We start from the raw sequence: 24,493 nt of genomic DNA, 5'->3' as shown, positions 1-24,493 counted from the left end.
CTGTGCCCCTGCGGCCGCCGTCAGCAAGGCAGAGCAAGCACATGTCCGCTCCGGGCTGAGGCTGGGCGTCATGAGGTAGGATGTGGTCAGAGGCCGGGGCAGGAAGGAGGAGAGGCCAGACTTATCTGCAGAGATCAAGAACCTGATCGTCTGAGCTGATGGTGTTCGGGGCAGCGAGGGGAAGACCAGCTCCAGAGCGTCAGATCTCCTCCTGTCTTGGGCTCGGGAAGGGCCCCACTGAGGGGTCACCAGCATCGCCTGGCCCCTTCCACTCTGACTCTGAAAGGGACGGCACCTCCCTTGTACCCACAAACTTGGTCTGTGCAGGAAGGGCCCGAGGGCTGGATAGCTGGAGGGAGGAGGGAGACCTTTGTGCATTGGGACCCCCACCCCTCCCTTTCACCATCTTCACTTACTATCCTTAATTTTTATTATTAACAGGAGTTATCTGGTTTGGGGGTTATGGGCCATTCAATTTTCTTAATACTTCCCTGTATTTAATATAAAGTAATGCAAGCTAAGAAAAGTCTAAAGTAACAATGCAAAGAGGTTTAACCAGAAAGTGTTCAAGAGTTTAAAGGAAGAAGGAATTATCTCTGGGTTATGATGTGGGGGGGGACAAGGTCACAGGCCACACAGTGGCGGGTGGGAACAGTGGGCAGGCAGGACGGAGGGCATTCCACCAGGAGGAATGCATGGGGGGAACAGAGCACTGGGGCCAGGGGGGGCACCACTGGCCATTCCAGAGGGCCCAGTGCGCGGGAGACCCAGGCCTGTCCTCCAGTGAGACTGTGTCACACGTACACTGGAAGGTTCCGGGATGACACCAGGGTGGACAATGGGAGAGTTTCATTGGGCCCCTGGAAGATAAGTCCAGGTGGTCAGTGGACTGTGGTGGGCAGAGAGCTCCAGACAGAGGGAAAGCACGGGCAGGCGAGAGACTAATGTCCCCACAAACCAGGAGCCCAGTTTGGCTAGAGGCGGGTGTCCTACAGAGTCCACTGTCCGGGCAGCAGGAGGGCACGAGAGCTGCCCGTTTAGAGCAGTGCTTTAGGAAGAGGGAGTGGCCAGGCGGAGGAGCCCCGCGGCCAGTGGGCAGAGTCCAGGCCTGGGCACTACAGGGAGGGCATCAGAGTGAAGGGGTCGGACGGCATTTCCGGAGATGGAGCCTGGCTGAAGTGAGGGCAGCACCTCCACCATCAGCAGTGGCATCAAGAAGAGGAACAGACATGGGCACGAGCGGGAGCAGGGCAGGAAACGGCTGGTTTTAACAAAGTGTCACCAGGACACTTGACAAACATCGAAGTTCAGTAAAGCAGCTGCTCACACCCTGTCCTAAATCCCTACAGCTCCCTGTTACGATAAATAGGAGAGAATTTAAACGACTTTGTCATTGAGATGTATACGCTTCCTTACTGAAGAATAAAAGTGTGCTTTTTCCCAAGGGAAAACTAAACACTCCCACCAAGTAAATGGCAATAAGACTGAATGACAGCCATTCCTACCGTGAGCACAGTGTCATTATACCGGACCCTCACTGTCATTACACGGTAAACACCTGCCCTGGGAATGTAATTCGCATCCACAAAGCTTGCTACCTTGGCATCAAAGATCTTACTTTTTTTGAGTCTTGGATTATACAGCGGCCGTAGGCAATCCATCCTGTGGCTAGATCTACCCTAAAACCCTGGGAACATTCGTGTGTACAGTATCACGTGGGCACTTGTTAAAATGCAAATTCTGCTGGGCCCCAGCAGGTCCACTATGGGGGCCTGGAAGGGACATTTGTGCCAAGAAGCTAGATGGGGCTTGGACCTGGTCTGAAGCCCTTTGTCCTAGAAAACACAGATTCAGCAAGTTCTTTAAGAGGAAAAAAGGATGACGAGTTCATTTTAGGGCAAAAAACAGAGGAAGAGGCACCTGAAAGCTCCATTTCACTCCCAAACTGCACTCCACATAAACATTCCCCTCAAATAACTTGAAAAACCTTATGAATCAGTGTTTCAGTTCTTTACTCTCCAAATGTAATACAATTCTTCAGCTAAAACAGGAGTAATGAGACAAAACGGATCTGAAAAGTACAATAGAAAAATACTGTCCACTGGTTTATTTTTCCAAATGAGCAGCAGGCTATTTACAAATAAGCAGATCTCCAATGATGTATATTAAAATGGCAAGTCTATTACTGTTGGAAATCTAAATGAAAAAAAAATTTATTAAGGCACATTTGATCTGTGAGTTTAAAACAAACTTTCTGGTGTAATGACAGATTCATTTCACTTTTGTCCCCAAAATATGTGAGCACCAAAATTGTCAAAGAACACTTAATATTTAGTAAAACAGTAAGGAATGTAAAAATTCAGGAGGGGGGAAAGCGGTTTCAAAAGGAACTCTTTGGAGATCAGTTTACTGCAAATAAAATACACTAAACACTCCCGATGCACATAAATACTCGTAACTAACAGGTACTCGGGAAACGGCAGCGTCCTAAACAATGGATATTAAATAAATTAAAGGTATTTCAGATACAAAGGATAAAACAAAACAGTAATTAAAGAATGAAATAACCATCTCCACCAACATAACACAGACAGGATGAAGTGAACAAAACCAAATACATTTTTCCTCAATGCTTTCACTAGGGCGGGTTTTTTCCGTTTTTGTTTCAGCTCGCATACGTTAGATTTATTACGGTAATTCTTCTTTGCCTTCTAAATATTAATATTTTACCTTCAAAAAGAAGGGTCAGGAGGAGAGAAGACACCAGACCCTTCTCGAAACTGAATGCCAGGTCCGTTTAGGCCACACCAATTACAGCAAGAACAGCCATCTACCTTACTGGGCTTTCTTTGTTCCCCTTGCTTTGAAAAACCTACAAAGAGGAGACACGTTTGGGGGAAACAATCAGACTCTGGAAAGCTCTCTGGAAGATGATACATCTACCATCACATTTCTTTATTTTACAACTGGAACACAAAACGGCTTAAAAAAAATAGCTGTAAAAAAAGACAAAAGGGAGAATCTGTGCAAAGTTAACAGTTATAACAAAACATTTACCAGAGTTAACAGTGTTTTGTCACAATAATGCTTTGCAGGAATGTTCATGTTTTCTGCCATAGGACTATAGCAAAGAGGTCTGAAAAAGAAATGTGTAAAAAAAAAAAAGTTTTGTTCATCAGGTACATTTCAAGTCATAATTAAGCAGGTCTGCTACATAATGTTTAGCAAGAAAATATGTTCAAAGGCAAACATGATCACATTTTTGTTCAAAAAGCTCAATCTTCAAGGAGTCCTTTGTAAGAAAATCCTGTGTAAAATATACCCTTGTGTGGACTTCAAAAACTGATCATACAAAAACATTTTTAAAAAATAAATTAGATAATTAAAAATGTCTTTTCCAGCAGAGCTGGACATTAGGCTGTCCTCACTGAGCCATTATTATTGCTGCTTTTACTGTAATTTGGGTCATTTTTTTCTAGCCACATTTCAGCCAGCTGCTGTGTGGACCCATACGTTGATGCTTTGGACCCCAAGCACATTTTGTACTGCTTGGGGTCCAGGTTGGGATCACAGAAGACAGGATGGTGGATGTGGACTACTCCTACTTCTTGGCTCCTAAACGTCTTCAAACCTGCCTGGACAACCTTGTTGAAAAGGTCGACATCCTCGAGCCCCCAGCCTTGGATGGAAACATCAAAGCCGCCTACTCGGACGAGATCGCCTTTATAAATGCAAGTGATGCCAAACCCATAGTTCCTCCAGAAGCCAGTCTTCTGAGTAAAGGCAAAATGGTTGTCGCTGGGACTCTTCCCGCTGTAAACAATCTTTGGATCGTACTGGCTGAAGATGATTGGAAAATAGATCTGCTGGCCCAGAACTGTATTTGCTCGACATCGCTGAAGAAAGTCTGTAGTGAAGACAAGGTCGACGTCACAGAAGAAGAGCAAAGACTCGTTATTAAACTGGGAAGATCCTACCTCCAGGGCCAGAGCTCTTGAAAACTCTCCAGACACAGGCAGAATCTGCATGTCGGCTTTCGGGTACTTGACGCGGTAGTCTCTCATGAGCTCGACCTGTTTGGCCTTGTCGGGATTGGAGTCGGAATTGAAGAGCAGAACAACGAGCTTGACGTTCTGATTCGGGATGAGACACGTCTTCTCAAAGTTCCCCATAAACCTCACAAACATGTCGAAACGTCCAGACAAAGGAATCAGTATGTTGATCTTTTTCTCTTTGGGTTCTTTGTGCTCACTCTTGGACCCAGGGAGCTGAAAGGGGACAAGCTTCTTCAGGGAATTCGAGAGAAAGGACAAGGACCCGGATTCCTGGTTGATTTTGCTGGCCAGATCCTTTGCGTCCAGCTCCTCGTGCTCCACAAACTGGATCTTGCTGAAGGTCTGCTGCAGGTAGGCGTGCCTCCGCACGGGGACAGTCATCTTCTTCCCTTTGTGCTTCTTGTACAGAAGCAGCAGGTCCAGGATGTACTCGGCCCCGTACATGGGATTCACCCGGCGATAGCCATACTGGATCTCCTTAAAGTCGATGATGCGCCCTCTGGTCTTGGCGTTGGCATTGATCATCTCCATGACCTGCATGACAATGTCATCCAAGGCCTCCCTCTGTGCGGAGTCCATCCCTCTCCGGGGGGGCTGGCCGTCAGTGGCCGAGTACAGATACTTCCCAGTCAGGAACTCCCATTCCAGAATCTCCTCCCGCTGGCGGGGCTGAAACCGCGTGAAGGAAGGCGGAATCCCCAGCTGGAGGTCCTCTTTGTGAATCTCGGAGCTGCTGTACTTGCTCATGAGGACGACCTCCCGGTGCAGCTGGATGGTGCGGTGCCGGAGCTCGGCCACCCGGCGGCTGAGCACGTAGCTGTGCAGCCGGTACTGGTAGGGCGGGCTTTTGTTGGGGTGCAGCGTGATGGCTCGGTGGATTTTGCTGTTGTGGAGATCTCTGATGTACCCTTTCTTGTTCTGTTCGTAATTCTCATAAAAAAGCTGCTGCATCTATTAAAGAAGAAAAAATAAAACATTGCTGCTTTAGTGTTATGTGACTGAGTGGCCCTCTGTTCTTACAGTTCCTTACATACCTGCAGACTCTAAAAAATCTAAATGTTAGAGATCTTCCTAAATGAGCCACAGCTTAGCCAAAGGCCCTCCTCTACAGCAGTCCAGTGAGAGCGGAAGAATGAACAGCTATAAACTGCTTAAAGAAATAAGACTTCATCAGTAACCTCAGTTGGCCAATGTAATTCTCCAGGCAAAGAGAATTATGAAAAAGTTTCCCATAAAGAAAAAGAGTAACCTTGAGTTCACAGTGTGCCGACTCAGCACACCTGGAAGAGAGTACCACCCCTGGTCCCCACCAAGCCCACGAAAGGGACCCAGGAGCCAAGGTCCCCTCCCTGAAGGCTGGCGCCCAACAGGAGCTGCCATCTGCACAGGAATAAACTGCATCAGTAGAGTAAAAAGAAGAGCTCCAGAAGGACAAACTGAGCACAGGATTGATGTTGCTTCTAGGGAGCTGAGCAGAAGGAAAGCCATTCATCCACACGCAGGAAGCGGCTGCCATCAGGAGGGGCATGCTGTGGGTAAAACCAAGGGTCTGCAAGATCGCTGGAAATGCACCGTGGGAATCCTTTAAACATCTGTTGTGTTCCTGTGCAGGCAGGAGAGGTGCATGGGGACTAACACAGACAGGCTGTAAGATAATAATTTAAAAAATGGGAGGAGTGAAAATTATTCTCAATACAGAATTCTCTTCCCAACTAAACAATCTATCAAGTAAGAGGGAGGAGAAACAGTTTCAGATATTCAAGGACTCGGTTTCACCTTGAATTCATTCCAGGTAGTTACCAGAGGATGTGCCCACCTAGAACGAGAGGATAAATCCAGAAAGAAGAGGACACAGGATCCAGGAAACAAGGGCTTCAACACAGAAGGAAGGAGAGCGGAGAGAGCCCCAGAATGACCATGCAAGAAGTCCCAGAAGGGCAGTACTAGGGAGCATTTGGGTCCCCCCAGATTTGCATGTGATGGTATTAGGAGGTGGAGCCTTTGGGAAGTGACTGCGTTTAGATGAGGCCATGAGAGTGGGGCCCCCACGAGGGACTGGCACCCTTAGAAGAGGTGAAGCACCAGAGCACTGTCTCCCCACCACGAGAGGACATAGCAGGAAAGCAGCCACTTGTAAACCAGGCAGAGTTTACAGACCAGCACCCTACCACACTGACACCTTGACCTTGGACTTCCAGCCTCCAGAACTGTGCGCCATACCTTTCTGCTGTCTAAGCCCCTCGGTCTACAGTATTTTTGTTCTAGTATCCGGAACAGACTAAGACAAAGAACTTCGCAGCAGGCTGAGGGGACCAGTCCACATGGGAAAAGGCACAGATGTTCACTGCCTGTATTCCCCGGAGTCCAGCTCAGTGCCTGACACACTGCAAGATGCTCAACGCAGAGTTGATGAATTAATGGTTAACAGTCAGGTCGTTAAGCACAGCAAGTATCAAGAAACTGAATGATCCTCAGTGCAGAAGAACACACTTAACATGGACAGACACAATACCAACTACTCGGGTTCCTCTGACCAGGATACATTTTAAAATGTAAAAATCAGCAGCACAGTTTGAAGAATATGTACTCTTCCACCAAAGGATGCAGCTGTCATTTGTTTTTCACTGCCCAGAACACCAGCATATAACTGTACATTTTATTCACGGCTATCAAAACCCCACACGTGGAGAATGAGGTCCACTGGGAGTCCTCCGCGAACGCATGTCTTCCGTGCATGACTGATTACTTCTTACAGACTTGCTAGGACACCGTGTCCCCAAACATTTTCAGGAATACATTTCTTGAAATGTTTTAGAAACCATCTGTGGTCATAACTTTCATAGCGACTGAAGTCTAGGCAAGCTTTGCCTGAAACACAGAGTGTGCTAATAAAGGTATAAATACAGAGAAAGGCATAAATACAGGGAAGAGAAAATTATTGACTGGCAGGCTTCTAGAAGCCTTAAAACCCCCTGGAACCACTGCAGACTGAGAATTTTAAGCTATAGTAAAGTTGTTTTAGGCACCTTCTGGCTAAACTCCGACTCTGTGTGGCCCTGTGTTCTGCCCAGATCCCCAGGGCCAGCCCCTGGCTGCAAGTGCACAGCACCCCACTCACCGTCATTCACCCCCGTGGCCCTTTTACCCCAGGTCACCCTGTCCACTGTTCACATCAAGTTATCTTTGCACTCTCGGCCCTCATTTCTGCCCTTGCATCATTTCAGGTATTTGCATTTGATTTTTGAATCCCTGGCAAAGTTCTCCTTAAATTATCTTTGTTCTTCCCTCGACTAACTTCTAGTTTCTCTGCTGCTATTTGGTTCTTCCCACCTTCTGCTTTTCTCTGAAGGTGCCCAGTTGCATTTAAGAAGGCATGCTGTGGGTGGGATGAAACTGAACCATTTCGCTCTTAGGTACTTGAATGAGAAATAGATGGATCATGAAGCTGAACATCTATACCTTCCACCTACCGTCCCTCTTTCCCTCATATTATAGCTGATTCCACCGCTCATTACAACATCCCCCGTTAGGCAGGTAAGATGCAGGTAAGACTTAATTTCTGAACTCCAGGCAACTTTCTGGATTCAAAAGGACTGAGGTTCCCAATCTCTCATTATTCTAAGAGGAATAATCATATGACTAAAGGAAGTGTTTAGCAATTTTCTAGTAACAGAAATGAAACTATTATTTCTCTTGAAGAAAGTTTCGAAGATAACAATTTAAAAAATAAAGGTTAAGAAATTGACTATATAAAGACATTTGCTGCTTTTAGGCCACCACTGAGATATAAGACCTTGGACAAGTCACTTGAATTTGTTGGGTCTCAAGTTTTCTCCTTCATACACAGACTGTATTGTACCAAAAGCTCTTTCAAGGTGAAGACTTCTAAGACCTTATGTGCTAATTTTAGAACCAGTCACATATAACTCTAAAGTCATGCCCTGATGTTATCCAGCCCACCCACCCAGATACGGCTGAAGGTGTAACAGCAGAACATTACAGGATTCTACCTTTGCTGAGTCAAACTGTATTAAAGGGTAACAAAACATCCCAACAAACTGTTTCCATTCCATAACAACAAACCTCTAGTTCTGCTATAAATAAAAATAGTTAGGAATATGAGATTCATAACAGTTCATTTTAATAACTCCAGAGGTAATAAATATGTAATTTTTAAAATAAAGAATATATACTTTAAACAGTACCAAGTTTAGAATGTAGATTTTATTATTAAAAAAAAATCTCAGTAATCTACTGGCACAGTCTTTGGAAGACTATTATAAAATGGAAAAAGTTAAAAAGCACTGCAGAAGAAAAGACAAATCAATGCATATAGGTTATTTAATAACCACAAGGTTATTCCTTGTTTAAAACACACTGAAGAAGTCTCTCTAAGATGCACAGAGTACCACTGATGGTTTAATTTCCAGCATCCATAAAACAGCCCTTAATCTTTAAAAAGTACCCCCCTAATCCTGGAGACCAGCAAAGTCACTTCCCTCACTGCAGGATGTTCTAGGGCTCTGAGTCATTCCATGGTAAATCTGAGAGGGGCTAATAAATGTCGAGGTCACGCTATTCCCAGGAACTTCCAGCCGGCTGGGAATAACCACGAACTACCCACATCTAATCTTCAGTTAACAAATACCTTCCACGGTCTTCGCTAGCAAGCGTCCCCCTTGTCCTCTGCAACGAAGGCCAACGTTCTCATTAAGTCGAGGTTTCTCCCCATTAACTGTTTAATGTCCTCATTAAGGATACATTTCAGCAACATCAACAGAGTGTAACTGCTGCAGACTGACAGCCATTTCTAATTCCGATTTATACGGTGTTTCAATTCATTGCAGAGAACTTGTTTTCTTATCCTTTTGTCCTGAAAATTGGTTCCAAGAAAATATGGGTTGTCCAAATATCAAGAGACCATAACTGGCGGTACTTTCAAAATAGCCATATTCCCAAGTTTTAAATGTTTAAATTAACGCTGTCATATACCTGCACGTAGGGTTTCCAGATAGTTTACTGTCTGAAACAGGATCTTCTGAGGTGAAACAGGAATCCGTTAATAATTAGGCCAAGACCACTGGCATAAATTGGGCCTGTCCCCAGCTCTCAACACATACGGTTACCCTACTTGTCCCTATTAGGTCTCTTCTAATTAGTTTTGTGTAGGCTTTGCCAATTTTTATCCAATTAAGTTCAAGGATTAGGTGCTTTGTATTTTAAAGACTCCATTCAAAAAAGTAAGTTTTTCATGGGAATTAAGCTGGATCTCTAGTGGTGAAAAATGGGAACTGTGTGTGTGTGTGTGTGTCTCGAATCATCAGTGTCAAATTCTAGAATCTAAATACCTTTTAAAGAAGACTGACACATGTCAAAATAATTGAGAATTAAGCTTGGCAAAGCAAAACATAAACTCTTGGCAGTCATTTAAGATGTCTACCGAAGACAATAAGCAAAGTGATCAAGCTGAAATCCAGAGTTTGCAAATGAACAGTCCATGGTTTGAATAGTTAACAGCGACAGCGGACAGAGGAGAGGGTCCTCACCTGCAGTCAGGACACTGAACCCTCAGCTCTGCTCTTCACTAATGTCTGGCCTCGCGGGAGTCACTTAAAGCTTTTTAGGTATCACATTTTTTTTTTTTTATAACATGGCAGGATTGTGAAGGGTCAATGTATGCAGCGCTATCTTTAAATGACCAGAGCCTTTTACGCAAATGCAGAACCAAAACCCTCCTGAACATTCACATTAAAGACACTGTACCAGGAAGGGAAAATTCAGAAGGCCACATACAAAGAAAGGGTAAGTGCACATGAGTACACACACACACATACACACACACACAACAGAGCAGTGGGCAGCCTGACAACCCCAGCCCTGGGTCTGCTCACGAAGGACATCAGTGAGGGGCTTGGCTCTAAAGCCCAACTCACAACAGATACCTGCGTCCAGCCCCCACCAGCCTCCAAGGACGTGTCCCTGACGGGGCTGCTTCCTAACTCCAGTCGACCTGTGACCACACCCCAGCTCTCGCACCTGACTGAAAGTCTATATGATAAACCAGTGAAGCAGTGGTCTAGGGGATCATGAGAAACCAAACCCAAACAAAAGCAAAACTAAAGACACACGTCCAGGGGCAACACAGGGCAAGTGTACCAGGCTGGGGGGTCAGGAGAACAGGACACACGGGAATGTCACATGCCCAGTGCAGTCAGATCTTCTGACTTTTTAAAAGAGAAGCTAGAAATCTGGCTGTTTGGTATAGAGTATCTTAACTTTTAAATGTCAGCAACCAGTTCAAATTATAAAATGAGAGACAGACAGAGAAGGAAACATGAGCCAAAATACATCTGTGGGTCAAATATGGCCTATAAGTTCACTTCTTTCTAGGATTTTTAAAAAGTCTATTCCTGATTCATTGTGGAATCTCATTCTATTTAAAGACATTTTGTACCATTTTAACTAACCACATTTATCAAATAATATCTTACCCCCAAAATCCCTAAAGATTCCAGCAGACTTTAAAGGACGATGGCCTAATGAGTTAGGACACCCCACTGGAGCTGCTGTCACAAGACAAGGCCAACAAAGCGAGGGCAGCGAGCAAACGGGGTGGGGGTGGGGGGACAAGAGCACAGCCCAGCTCCTGTGCACACAAGCCTTGTAAAGCGCAGCTACCACTTTAGAACCCAATGGTATGTATCACAGCTTTGTTTCACACGTTAAAGTCAGTATTTCCGCCACGTCCACGGCGCTGAGGGATCTGCAGTGGGGGGCTGGGGGGTGCCCGGGCTTAACGAACCCTATGGGGTTAAGGCAACTCGTGTAACTCTGAGCAGGAAGTCTCACTCCACAACTATCATACAAAGCCTTGAGTTCTTAAAGCTTTTGTTCACAGAAGATCACACCACACCCCTAGGATCTTGGAGGCTGTAAAAGGAGGAACAGCAGCACTGAAGCTGTCCTCACCGCGCTTGTACCTGCTACACAGCATGGGGGCTGGTTCCAAACAGGGCTGAAACAAATGAAAGCAAAAAGATCAGAAGAAAAACTGCTGGAGAGGAGAATGGGGAAGGACAGGGAGTGGGTTTTTTTGCGAGGGAGGGGAGATACTAAAGCTTTATGTACCATAGTGTCAAACTTCTAGAGAAGTGATACAAGTAAATGTTTTCCAAATACAGGCAACCAACAAAGGAGGAGAGGCAATACAACAGAGTAAAGGTTGTCTTTTCAACAAATGATGCTGGAACAATCCGACATCCACATGCCAAAAAAAAAAAAAAATCAATCTGGACATAGACTTTAAACTCTTCACTAAAAATTATCTCCAACTAGATCCCAGACCTAACTGTAAAACACAAAACTATAAAACTTCTAGAAGATAACAAGAGAAAACCTAGAGGACTTTGGGTATGGAGATGGCTTTTTAGATACAACACTGAAGGCACAATCCATCAAAGAAATAACTGATACACTGGACTTCATTAGAATTAAAAACTTCTGCTCTGAGAAAAACAACGTCAAGAGAATGAGAAGACAAACCACAGACAGGGAGGAAATATTTCCAGAAGGCACATTTGGTAGAGGACTATTATCCAAAATATACAGAGAATGCTTAAAGCTCAACAATAAGAAAATGATTTTAAAATGGGCACATCACCAAAGAAGATACACTGATGGCAAATAAGCATATAAAAAGACGTTCAACATCATATGCCATTAGAGAAATGCAAATTAAAACAATAAGATACCACTACTCTCATTATTAAAACGGCCAAAATACAAAATACTAACACTACCAATTGCTGGTGGGGATGTGGAGTAACAGGAACCCTCATGTGCTGCTGGTGGGAATGCAAAATGGTACAGCCACTTTGGAAGACATTTTGGCAGTTTCTTATAAAATGAAATATATTCTTACAGTAAAATCCAGCAATTGCACTCCTTAGTATTTACCCAACTGAACTTAAAACTTGTGTCCACACAGAAAACTGTGCATGAATGATTACAACAGCTTTATTCATAAATGCCAAAACTTGGATCAGCCAAGATGTCTTTTCAGTAGGTGAATGGATAAATAAATAGTACATCCAGAAAACAAAATATTATTCAGCAACAAAAAGAAATGAGCTATCAAGCCACAAAAAAACACAGAGGAACTTTAATGTATATTATTACGTGAAAAAAGCCTATCTGAAAAAGCTTCATACTATACAATCCCAACAGTATTACATTCTGGAAAAGGCAAAACTACAGAAACAATAAAAAGATCAGTGGTTGCCAGGGGGTTGGGGGGAGGGGGGATGAAGAAGTGAAGCACAAGGATGTTTACAGCAGTGAAACTACACTTAGGACACTGTAACGGTGGATACAAGACATCATGCATTTGCCAAAACCCAGAGAATGTACCAAGAGGGAACCCTAATGTAAACTATGGACCTTGGGTAGTTATGGGAACTGTCTGTACATTTTGATTTGCCTCAATTACTCTAAAAAAGTTAGAGTTTACTAATTAAAAAAATCACACAGGCTGCCCATTAGGGGAAAAAGTCCTCAAATTATTTACGTTAATTAAAGTAGATTCTAGGGGAAAACAGTAAATCTTTTTTCTCTGGATTGTTTATAATCAGTTCTTTCATTCTTTCCTTCATTCATCCTTCCACTCACAAAACCTTTAGAGAAATAATATAAAAGACTCTTAAGCTTCAGATCCTTTGTGAAAAGAGGTGAGTGGAAATAACAGTGATCACGCACAATAACTATCATTTTTTGCTCTTTAAAGGCAGTCCTCTCGGCTACAAAGCCTTACAGGAGGAGAAGAAATATTTTTTGAGTGTCTGACCATCTGCTGTGAAACACCAGGCTTTCTCTCTGATTCTCTCCATAAATGTACACTCTTCACAATTTTAAACCCCTTGAGGGAAAAACCCTCACTTCCCCATCAGCAACTGCTGCGTAAATGAACAGATATTATTTCTCCCATGTTACAAACGAGGACAAGACTGACCACTGACAGCACGTGGCTCTAGACAATATTCAACACTGTAAGGGAAGAGCAGTGCTAGGCTACCCTTAGAAAAGAGATTTCTCAGCAAAGAGCCCACCGCACCTGCCCGCCTGGCCCCCTCCCCTCAAACCCCAGACAGCCCGTGGGGGCCTGGCTGGCAGACCAGCCAAAGGCAAGACACGTGCACCCTGTCGACCTCCATCCCCTCTCCGACTCCCAACAAAATATGGTGACAAGAGCTGGAAGGACAGGACTTGAAAATAACTTAGCCCTCAGGGAAATGCCAGAGGAAAAGCATCCTTCACAGAGGTTCAGCTGGAGCTCCCACACATTACACTACCCGTCCCTGTTGCTTGCCTCGAGTAAGGCTCCTTGAAGGCAGGTCTCACCCCAGCACGCCGGCCACAGAGCCTGGCACATAAAAGATTCCCTTATCAAATAGCCGCCCCAAATAAATGAGAATTTCAGTGCACGAAACAGAGCTCCAACCTGACACTTCCAGAACAACCCCCTCCGCCACGCAACCACCCAGCAGAACCCCCTGTGAGTTGCACGTTAGAACGCGCAGCCTGTCCTCTAACCCTTCACGCTGGGCTTGGTGAGCAGGGCTGGCTCCCCCTCGGCCCGGAGGGAAGTGCAGCACTAATGAGCAGCATCTCCGGGAGGCTCTGCTGGGCACCCCCAACGCACGCGCGCACGCATCCCAGGACGGGGGTCCGGTAACTCTGCACGCACCACACAGCGGGGACTTGGGTGTTTAGAGGCCTGCCCCATGCTTGATGGGGGTTGGCCTGGGGGTGGTGACAGGGGTGGCCTGGGCTGGGGCTGGGCGAGCCCTGCTCTCTGGGGAGCTCACACTCCAGAGGTGGTACAGGAAGTTGACAGAAACGAGGTGACACAGAGCTTTGAAGGAACAGAAAGCAAGGGAGACAGCAGAAGGGGGAAGCTCCACAGACTCGGGAAGGGGAAGGCTCTCTGGCAGGGGGAATCTGCGCCAAGACCTGATTCCGGGTCTGAGCCAAGCCCTGCACGGAAGGGAAGTGTTCTGGAGGGCACTGCAGGTCAGAGACCAGAGGGAGGCCTGCTCCCTAGAACTGTCTTTTCTTCAGCGAATTTGCTCACCTACTCTGTGCCAGGAGCAGGCGCCAAGGCTGGGCACCCTGAGCTCACTAGCCGAGGGCCAACCCTCCTGTATCCACACATTTTACCAGTGTGTGTGTGTGTTTGTGTGTGTGTGTGTGTGTGTGTGAGAGAGAGAGAGAGAGAGAGAGAGAGAGAGAGAATTTTAACAGCATAATCAAATATGAAAGGTTTAAAAGCTAGAAATGACTACCCCAAACTTTCTGAACAAATACATAAACTGTGGAACCAAATTTTGGTCAGACACAGCATAAGAGCAAACAGAAGAGTGGAAAAGCCCCTATTTGATGTGTGCACAACACATCCTCCACACCGGCACAGTGGGGACTGTCACTCCCCAGGTGCTGGGAGCACAGTGGGCTCATTCTCACCAGTGAGCAGGTGGGGGCACCGAGTCTCAACAATGGAGGCGCAGGAGAGGGGGGGCCGCTCCAGGGCTCGTGTCAACTGGCATCCAGCACAGACCTCCACACCTCCCTCTCCACCCACTTCCTTCCTCCTCCCGGGCCTGGCCCAGCACCAGAACAAAGTGGGATCCGAAAGCCAGCCTGGCTGGCTGTTAAAGGCTAAGTACCCAAAGCACTGAGCAGCCCTGCCCCAGTGCCCTCTAGAGGGAGCGGCTGGGTCTCTGGCAGCAAAGCCATTGCCAGTAATAGAAGTTATGTAATCTTTAAGTTAGAAGTGGGGAGGGTACAGCTCAGTGGTTGGGTGCATGTCTAGCACGCCCAAGGTCCTGGGTTCAAACCCCAGTGCCTCCACTAAAATAAGTAAATAAACCTAATTACCTCCCTCCAAAACCAAAAAATATATATATATATAAAATAAAAATTAAAATCTTTAAGTTAGAAAAGTGAAAAGAAAGTTGTTCCTAAAAATAAGAACGAGTAACTTTTGTTTTATTACTAACATTTATCACTCATAGGCCTGGAATACTCCAAACCAAAAGGAAACAGAATGAAAAAAGTTCATTCATGGTAAAGTTATCTCCACTAGTTAAAGGGTTTACTCCCCTGTTTCTTACCCAGCCACACATTTCACATGGGGCCTCAGCTGCCTTTAAGCCGGCTAGCTTAACACCTGAAAGTATCTCAAAATGATGTATTTTAACAACTGCACTTAAAACAACTTCTAAATTAACTTTCCTCTGAATGCTGTGGCCAATACAACTCTCTAGCCACCAATTTCACCCGCATGTCCCTTGCTTCCTACCTAACATTCTGAACCATTAAATACAACAAATAATCGAGTACTAGGACGAGATTGGTAGGACTGCTTCTAAACAGCAGATGCAGTGGTCTTTAATCACACCCAGAACTTTCTGCTCCTGCTTGGAACAGAACCACTGCACAAGTCCCTGCACACCCCACCTTCTAATCTTGCCTCTATTTCTAAATCAAGTCACAGTCTCCGACTGCGTGTGCATGGGTTTGGTTGGGGGAAAAGATGAGAGCCATGAAGGGGGGCGGGGATGAAGACTGGTGCCTTGAAAAAGCCAAAATTCTATTTCAAGAGTATACTTCTGAAAAGGAGGCCAAGCTCCCCCCAGAAACAAACAAAAGAAAGACTAAAAACTCAGAAAACCAAAAAAACAAATAAGATGTCATCTACTTCTTTGTCCAAAGTTTGAACATTTGTGTCTTACAAAAGACCAACTAGTGAAATAAAAGAGGATTTCATGAATATAGTCTTACACACAACACTTCATAAGACTGCACTGTAAGCCAGTGACTCTTAAAAATGACATCTTGCAAAAACACTTAACTCAATTATAATTACTATTTTTAAACTTTTTTGTTATTATAAAGTAACATACATTCATTATAAAACACAGAGAAGAGAATCACTCATAAACCTGCTGACATTTGAAAAATACTCGTTCTAATTCACTCCTATGAATCTCTTCTTTATTCACCTACATATAAGGTTACAGAATCAAATTGTACTTGGCAAACTATATAGTGCGTATATACTTGTAAGTACATCATATCTGAGTAATAATTCTACTTTTGATCACCTTGTTTCCCTGAAACAGTTAACAACACCGACTGCTAAATAAAATCAAGCTGTTCCACTATCTGTCCATCAGGACTTTAACCAAAGAAAAAGAGACACTAAAATTATAAGCTACAAGAAAAGCAAAAATTTCATAGAAGTGAGAAAGCTTAAAGGCTAAAAGTAAAGTAGTCAGTCATACATCAACCAAAGGTTAAAAGTACAAATTTCTTTCATAAAAAAACTGGGGGGTGGGGTGGGGAGGGGGGAGTAACGAGAATTTTATGTAGACTCAAATTCAAGTTACATATTATCTTGACCCAAGTTAGTCAATACAAATTATGTTTAAATACACAAAGTAGATATATATGTAAAATAAACATACTCTGACTAAACAATGTAACACTCATAAAATCCCATAAATACGAGTTACACTAGAAGAAATGAAAACCTCTTTCTCAGCCTGTTGGTCAGGCATTTTCTTGTGTCCCATTCTGATGTTAAGTCCAAGTGTCAGGTTGTCCTGTGCCATTGCCAAAAAAAAAAAGAGGGGAGAAGTTTACTACACTGGCAGAAACCAGGGAAACTCAAGAGAGGTAAAAGGAAACAAGAATTCTGTTCTTACTAACCAGCAATAATCACTGTTACTATCTCAGAGTACAATGAATGTCAAAATAACTGAGAAAAGCCACACTACCATAATGCCACCAAGGAGGATCACATGCTGAGATCCATGAGTAAGGCTGCAAACTACAGAACCATGAGCCAATGTGAGCAAAAAAGCCGTAATTTAAATGTGAATGCTCTGGATCCTTTCAGATGCATTAGTCTAAAGTGCTACAATCTCACACTAGGTGTATGTAAGCCTGCCAACTCACAGTGAACCACAGGCAAATTCCTAGGACACAAAGGAGCAATGCATATTTAGTTTTAATTATTTTAGTCTTTGTCTTACCTTACAAGTGCAGTGTATCTATGCAAATACATAAGAATCAGAGACTTGGCTTTACTTCTTCCCAAGGAAGGTGCTGTTAGTCCAATTTATTTTCCCTCAAATTATTGATAAACTTGACCGAAAGCCCATTAATTATATTCTTTCTTTAAACATCATGTTAAGCTTTGATAACCAATAATAAAGCATCTCTATGCCCTCCAAATGCAAGTTTCATGACAAATGCATTTTCAGCCCCAATTTTACAGCTAAAAGCCACAATATAAGTTTAAAAGGAGACACTCTAAGGGAACTTTCCCATCTGGACTGATTTGCCAGTTTCAGGCTGTATTTTGAGACTATTCTCAAGTCCTTATTATAGCCTACTATTACAGCCAGAATGCTTTCTCATGGGGAAAAAAAAATTCAGGTGAAGTATCTAAGGACACTCTGAATTATGGCATTTATATGAAGTTAAATTGTAAGAGCATCATACATACAGCAAACATGAAGCCCAAACCACAAATGAAACCAGGGCCCTCTAAGACCGAGCGAGCCCCCCTGCCAAGTTTATGATTAACCTCTCCCACCCCAAACTGTATCCCCTTGCCTGAAAGCCATCAGGGAGCTCGGGCCTTTCAGGTTACGAGCAGCCCGTTCTTCTTGCTTGGTGCCCCGCAAATAAAGGCTGCACTTTCCCCCACCACAACCGAGTAGATTTTTTCACCACATTCAGCAGACTGGCTTTGCAGCACATGGGTGAGCAGGCCCAAGTGTGGTTTGTTAACACAAATACATACTGATGACCAGTTCCTAACAGGTAGTGATTCTTGCCAATGGAAATGCTTGCTAGAGACCTATTTCCTATTTGGGTCTCCTATTATGAGTTTTTTAACCTAAAAGTCAGCTAAATGGCATTATGCAGCTGTACTTCTTAGACATCTGACCTTGGTACACTGCCATGACTTCCAACGTCCAGATGTCTCACACCAGCAACCTGAGAAACGAAAATCCAGTCCCCCAACGAGAGGAAAGGCTGCTCTGGATTCACTACAGGATGTAAAGACTTCTTCGGGTCATGTGGCACAGACCTGATGGCCATAATCTGTGCCCCCTTCCTCTGTGGCGAAACTAGGCCTGGCTCTGGCTGCTTGCCTCCTACCCCACTCCAGTTAGGTGTGGCCACACAGCCAAGTCCTCCCCGGTGGGCTGTGAGTGGAAGCAAAGGGCTCCTCTGCCAGCTGGTGCCTTGTTCTCAAGGCCTGGCTTTCTCCCCAGACCCTGGTCACCTCCTGTAGCAGGAACACCATAGCCATGTGTTTGAGGACCATGCTGAGCAATGCAGAGAAACAAAATCGGACAACCTGGGACCCTAAATGACTGTGAGGAAGAGTCCCTGCCGTCCTGAAACACATACCTCCCTGGACAGTTACTCCAAAAAGAAATGAACGTCCATCTCCACTGTATTCCTCAGGTGGCTGCTGCAGTGTCAAGCCCTTTGTCTACTACATTCAACACGTGGAGCAATGCATAAACCATGATTTAGTGCAACTCTGAAGGATGGCATCTCACAAACATTCCAGTAGCAACTATTTTCTGGGCAGCATTTTGCATGTTATTTCATGTAGTCTCATGCCAGCCCTAGGGATTATTCCCATTTAATAGAGGAGAAAAAAAGAGCTCTGAAAAACTGGCTGAACTGACGAGGAAACAGCAAGTAACAGCAGAGTCAAGGTCTAAAACACCCATGCCTGTAACTAGGCCAGAGGTCGCCAACTACCGCCCGTGGGCCGAGAGGCGAAGTTGGCCTGCCGCGTGTGAAAGCTTTGCGTGGACACAGGCACGCTCGTTTGTTCAGCTGTCATCTGTGGCTGCTTTTGTTGGGACACAGACATTATGGCCCACAAAGTCTAAAATTTCTACTGTCTGGCCCTTGACCCCTGACCTGGAGTCATTCACCATCGCAGATGCAATGCAGGCATGTGCAGACTTCACCCGAACAAAACACGTTCCCCAACGTGATGTCCTCCCCACATGGTTCACCTGCCCGCCTCAGCCCGCGTCTCCTGGCTCCCCGCTCCTGCCCCCTAACCCACCACTCCTGACCACTCAGGCTGCGTTTCCCTAACAGAAGACACTCCGTTTCATCCGTGGAAGTCATGACCCTGGCTTCCGACCTTCCCAGTGCTAACAGAAGTCCTTCAAAAAAAGTAATTTCCAAATTAGATTTTTATATAAGTGGCTTAAAAATAAATGCATTTGGGTCAAGCTAAATTAAAAACCTGAAAGTAATAACATCAGAAAACACAATGCATCAAATTCTGCACGCCTTATACTTTGTGGTATACATTCATCCTCCTTTGGTTTTGTGCATAAAAGGCAGTTTCAAGACACTAAAAACAGACATAGTACTCCCCAAAATAGAACCCTCAAAGACCACGAACAGCAGAGTTATGCTCATTTTACCCGTTTCTAACCATCATGAGAGCTGCCATCAGCAACTGGATATGAATGAGTCACAAAAGCTCTCAGACACATCATTCTGAATAAGGTACAAGAAAAAGTGACTTCATTCAGACAAATCATTTCTCACAACAAATATTTTGTGATTACCCATTATATGCCAGGCACAGTTGTACCGTTATCCAATACTCTACAGCATTAAGTGAGTAGTTTTTAATTTCAAATATTCATCATTACTCAGGTGACAACCTAGACTGAGTAAGACAAAATGCTGTTACCACTCGTAGTCATTTCATAAGCCAGCTTACTTCTAGAATTCTTCTTTGATTTTCATTTTCATGAGTTTCGAGGTTAAAAAAATAAGAGAAGCCTTGACCCTCGAATTGCCAGCTATGAACAACATTATGAGGGTGTGCTGTGCTGTGACGTCTTATGTGACTGGTGAGGATGTTGCGAAGAGGAGACAGAGAAGCTGATCCTGCTCTGCTCCTCACAGGCTCTCTGTTCTTTTAAGTAAGTCTCAGTTTAATTGTGGAATCAGGGAGTTAAACAAGGAAAGTCCCTTCCAGGGTTAAAATTTAGGGCAAATTAGTAGTATGAACAAGATTAGGGGGGATCACTTGAAGACTGTTCTCCAAGACAATAAGCACAGGCCCTGCCTGACAAGGATGCCTGGTTGCCCCCTGCCCCCAGCCTGCACCCTCAAATTGGTCAGTGACCAAACTGGGAAACACAGCCTGAGTCTCTCCGACATGTTCCCTCTCTGCAGCCCACCAGCAAAGGCCCTGCTTAGCTCTGACCCTCCTCATTTCTCACCTGGCTGCTGCAAAAATCTCTTCTGTCCTCCCTGCCCCCAGCTTACCTTCCTCTAAACCTGCTGGAGTGGTCTTTCAAATGCAGAACTCTGGTCCTGATGTCTGTTTGCTGGGAATAATCAGATCTATGGAAAGAACTGCTCTAGGGCCCCTCACATCCCAGCCACCTCCACCAGGCTCAATTCCGTGGCAGCTCTGTGGCTGGGCTGGCAGCCTGCACCCCCCCTCCACCACGTGCCAATCTCCTGGCTTGGTCGGCCTCTGGGATCAACTCTGTCCATCTGGGACTCAGTCCTTCTCTGAGCCAGTCTGTGGACCCCAGCAGGCCTGGGCACTTTCTGTCACACAATACCCCGCTGCCTGTTTCTCAGCTCTCCCTCACAAGATCTTCCAGGGTGTGTCCACAGGTGTAGGGGTGTGTGTGTGCGTGTGTGTGTCTGTGCACAAGTGCACGCACACGCTGGAAGGTTTGAGGAGAGACAAGATCAATTTCCTTCCATTCTCCTTACAGAGCAGTGATTCTCCACAAGGAACTTATGGCAGAATCATCCGAGATTCTGATGCATGTCACTTGTCCCTGGCAAAATCCACTCTATAAAGAATATGAGGAGGCTGGTGTTCAGAGAAAGGAACCTCAGAAAGCATTCCCTGTTGCTCCCGCCTCCCCCTCCATGAATATGAACATGAAGGCACGCTCGAGAAGGGTCATCTCTCTAATCTTAGGGAACACGGTGGGGAGCGAATGACTGAACTAGAAAGGACTGCATAAGAAAGATGCTCAGAGTGGACATGAGGTTGGTTAACAATCCCAGTCTCGCTCCTCTGTGCCTTTATGGGGCTAGTCTGCAGCACTTAATGGGTGGAGCAGTGGGCTCCTCTTCCAGCAGGACACTGGGCGGGCAGGGAGGGCAGGCAGAAGGCACCGAGTCAAAGGAGCTAAATCTGAGCCGAGGGTTGCAGCTGTGAGTCACTGCATGGAGAGATGACAAGAGGTTAGAAGCACCAGCAACAAGGAAGAAATGCAGACAGGCGTTCCCCGACAGCTCTGGTGGCCCTGGGCTGGTAAGGGCTGCCCTTCTCTTTTTATTGGAGGGATGTGTTCTCAGGAAGACCAGGCTAACCAGACGGAAAGGAAGGAAAGGAAGAGTGTCACCTTGCGCCTTTCCTGAAGTGAGCCCAAGAGAGTGCTGGAGGCTGCCTTCGGGCCCTTCCAGCGGTGACAGGAGGGGTTAGAAATGATTCCAAGTCAGCAGCATCCGAGCCAGGGCCATCACCACAGCTGGAAACAACTTCTGATTGCACCACAGCTCTCAACCCCAGCTAATGTGATGGGTCAGACTGCATTCCACGAGCTTCAGCAACTTCAGGGGCTACTGCCACAAGGTCTCGTCCCCACCCAGCCTGCCATGGAGGGAGGAGGTGGCAGGCCTGGAAGGGGATCTGGGCTTAGGAGTAAAGTCTGCAGTGTTAGGCCAGGGCTTCTGTGACCACTGGTGGCACTCACCGGGGAGACAAGGTGACTCCAGCTTATGGTGTTGGGTTTTTTCTTTAACTTTAAAAAGGTTGATTTACAAACAGTAGTTTGCATGTTCAGAAATTGTGGAGAGGTTGTGAAGACTGATAAAGACCATAAACTGAGGACCAATACTTACTGTAATTTATTTAACAGGGAGATATTTAATCGAAAACACGCAAGAAAAAAAAACCCCAAAATATTTGTGAGATACACTGCTTTTGTGTTTCAGATGGCTTTTTATCCCCACTAGCCTGAATCAGCTATATTTGGGGGAGATTACCATATGCAGACCCAGATTCCATTTTTTCCCCCAAATCTACTTTGCCCTGTTATAGAAAGGTCACTTGTTTCTAGAAGAAAACATTAGCAGCATCATTAACATACAAAATTTTTTAAAATGTGATAACGGGATTCAGTAATATCTATTTCCAATTAAAATCATTCCACAAAATTAACCACAGATCAATTTTGTTAAGAATTGTTTACACCTGAAACCAAGCCTTAACGTGGACTACGCTGGGTTCCAGAAGCCACAAGCCCCTGAAAGAGGGAAGCGAGGTGGGGTGGAAGATATGAGACAGAGCCGTCCCCGGAGAGCGTGAAATAGGTCCTGTCTCACAATGCCCACAGGCCACACACCTCCTCCTCCTGGGCACCCGCTGCACAGGTCAAGGTCACCACCCAAGAGAACAGGATGACACAGGAAAAGGGAAACACTACTTAATTTCAACACAAAGGTTTCTCACATTTACAGTCACCTAAACTACTTCTAAGAAAATAAACAATTACAAAAAGGCCCAGTTATAAAGCTGCTGGGCATAAAAATGACCATCTGGTGGAGTTAAGAATATCACCATTTGACAAACATCAGAGTAATTAGTTCAGGTAAGAATCATGAATGGATGCTAAAATTAGTGGATGGCATTACAGGAGGAATAGGATAGCTCATGGTCTCAAAAGACAGCCCTATAAAATATGTACATATTAATCACAGAGGGAAAAAAATAGTAATTTTGCAGCAGAAGCTCGGCAAGTGATCAGAATTACTCCTGCCTGTTGGAGTCATAACAAAACCATGTACTCCCATTACGTCCTTATTCTTAGAAAACACACAGTGAGGTATTTAGGAGCGAAAAAAAGTATTGTGCCTGCAACTTACTCTCCAATGGTTCAAATATATATCCCGTACCCTAACCCGTACCCTAACCCATACCCTAACCATATATATATATATATATATATATATATATATATATATCTCATATATAACAAATAAATGATAAAGCTGATGTGGTAAATGTAAACTACCAGGGAGTCTGGGCAAAGGGTATATGGGAGTGTTCTGTACTATTCTTGAAATAAGTCTAAGTCTAAAGTTTTTTCAAAATTTAAAAAATTACCAAAAAGATACGTTAAAAATGTCGGTGGGTTTTTTGCTGTTGTTAATACTATTCTTAATAGTACTGTTATTGTTGTTAATACTGTTGTTAATACTCCATTCACCAACAAAGAAATCACCAATGACGGTAAGAGATTTCTTAAAGGTTCTTCAGCTGTTCATCATAGAGGTTTTCCGAAGTATAAAGTAAGAAGCTTTTGATCTGCGATCAGTTTTATTACATCTATTGTTTAGATATTTTGTGTTTTGGATCATTATCCCCCCCTTTAAAAAAAAAAGTTATCAACATGGCAATACCTCATTATATCCTTTGAGGTTTCCTGGACAAAAACCCGTTACTATTTCTGTCTCTAATTCATCCTTTTTGCCTGCTGTGCTGTGGGTATGACATCAATTTATTATAACCAACAATTTACAGTGCCTCCTAGTCACTAAATTACCACCATGCACACTGATGATTCAGAGGCGGAAAAAAAGCTAGCATATACCACTGGAATCGGCATACTCCTCAGTTAAGAAAAAGCTTGGTCCTTGTATTTCCCCTTAACATAAACAAAGCAGCCATCAACACCAATCTACATGGATGTTACAAACCTTCCTGATAGCTGGAGAAAATAGAGCTCTTACAGATTTTTATAGCTACTTGTTGAAAGATACATACTGAAACCTAAATGGTATTATAACAAAACTTATGAAACTGACACTTCAGTTGATGACTATTAGTACTAGCCACTCTGACATTTAGACACATAAACCTCCACGCTCCTAATCTGCTCCAAGTGGGGCATGTTCAGAAGGTGGTTTAATAATTTGTTCTACCTCCCATGCCCCTGGTATGGTACTGTTTTCTATTTCAAATGCCCACGGCCAGTAAAACGTTCCATCCTTATAATAATAGTATTTAAGGGCATTCGATTTTTGATGAACACTGCATAGTGTTTGTAGGACTAAATAAGAAGTTTAATTTCAACCCCAAGTCTGCACTCCTTTCTCTCCCCCGCAGTCTCCAAGCAAAGAGATACGACCTAGGAAACAGACAGGCCACACGAGCCAGTCAGGCCCACTTGCCAGGCGTGAGGTTACCCAGGTGATGGAAAACTTAACAGGTCTAAGAGCAGCAGGAGAACCACTTCCCAAGGGCTCGTTTCTGAAGAGTCGGATGATCTATTAAAGAA

General features: G+C 44.6%; 1 protein-coding gene across 1 annotated transcript in view; it reads right to left on the bottom strand.

Moving 5' to 3' along the window:
• Positions 1–1,997: 1,997 nt before the first annotated feature.
• The window catches only part of CHSY1 (chondroitin sulfate synthase 1), a 60,862-nt gene continuing 38,366 nt past the window's right edge, over positions 1,998–24,493 (bottom strand). Inside the window, exon 3 of the mRNA XM_006211490.3 lies at positions 1,998–5,006. Coding sequence (XP_006211552.2) covers positions 3,414–5,006 — 1,593 coding nt within the window. The 3' untranslated portion in view covers positions 1,998–3,413. The remainder of the gene's footprint in view (positions 5,007–24,493) is intronic.

Source organism: Vicugna pacos, chromosome 27 (genome assembly GCF_048564905.1).
Source record: "Vicugna pacos chromosome 27, VicPac4, whole genome shotgun sequence".
NCBI lineage: Eukaryota > Metazoa > Chordata > Mammalia > Artiodactyla > Camelidae > Vicugna > Vicugna pacos.
The sequence above is the reverse complement of the archived record's forward strand: the minus strand, read 5'-3'. Positions and strand labels throughout refer to the sequence as shown.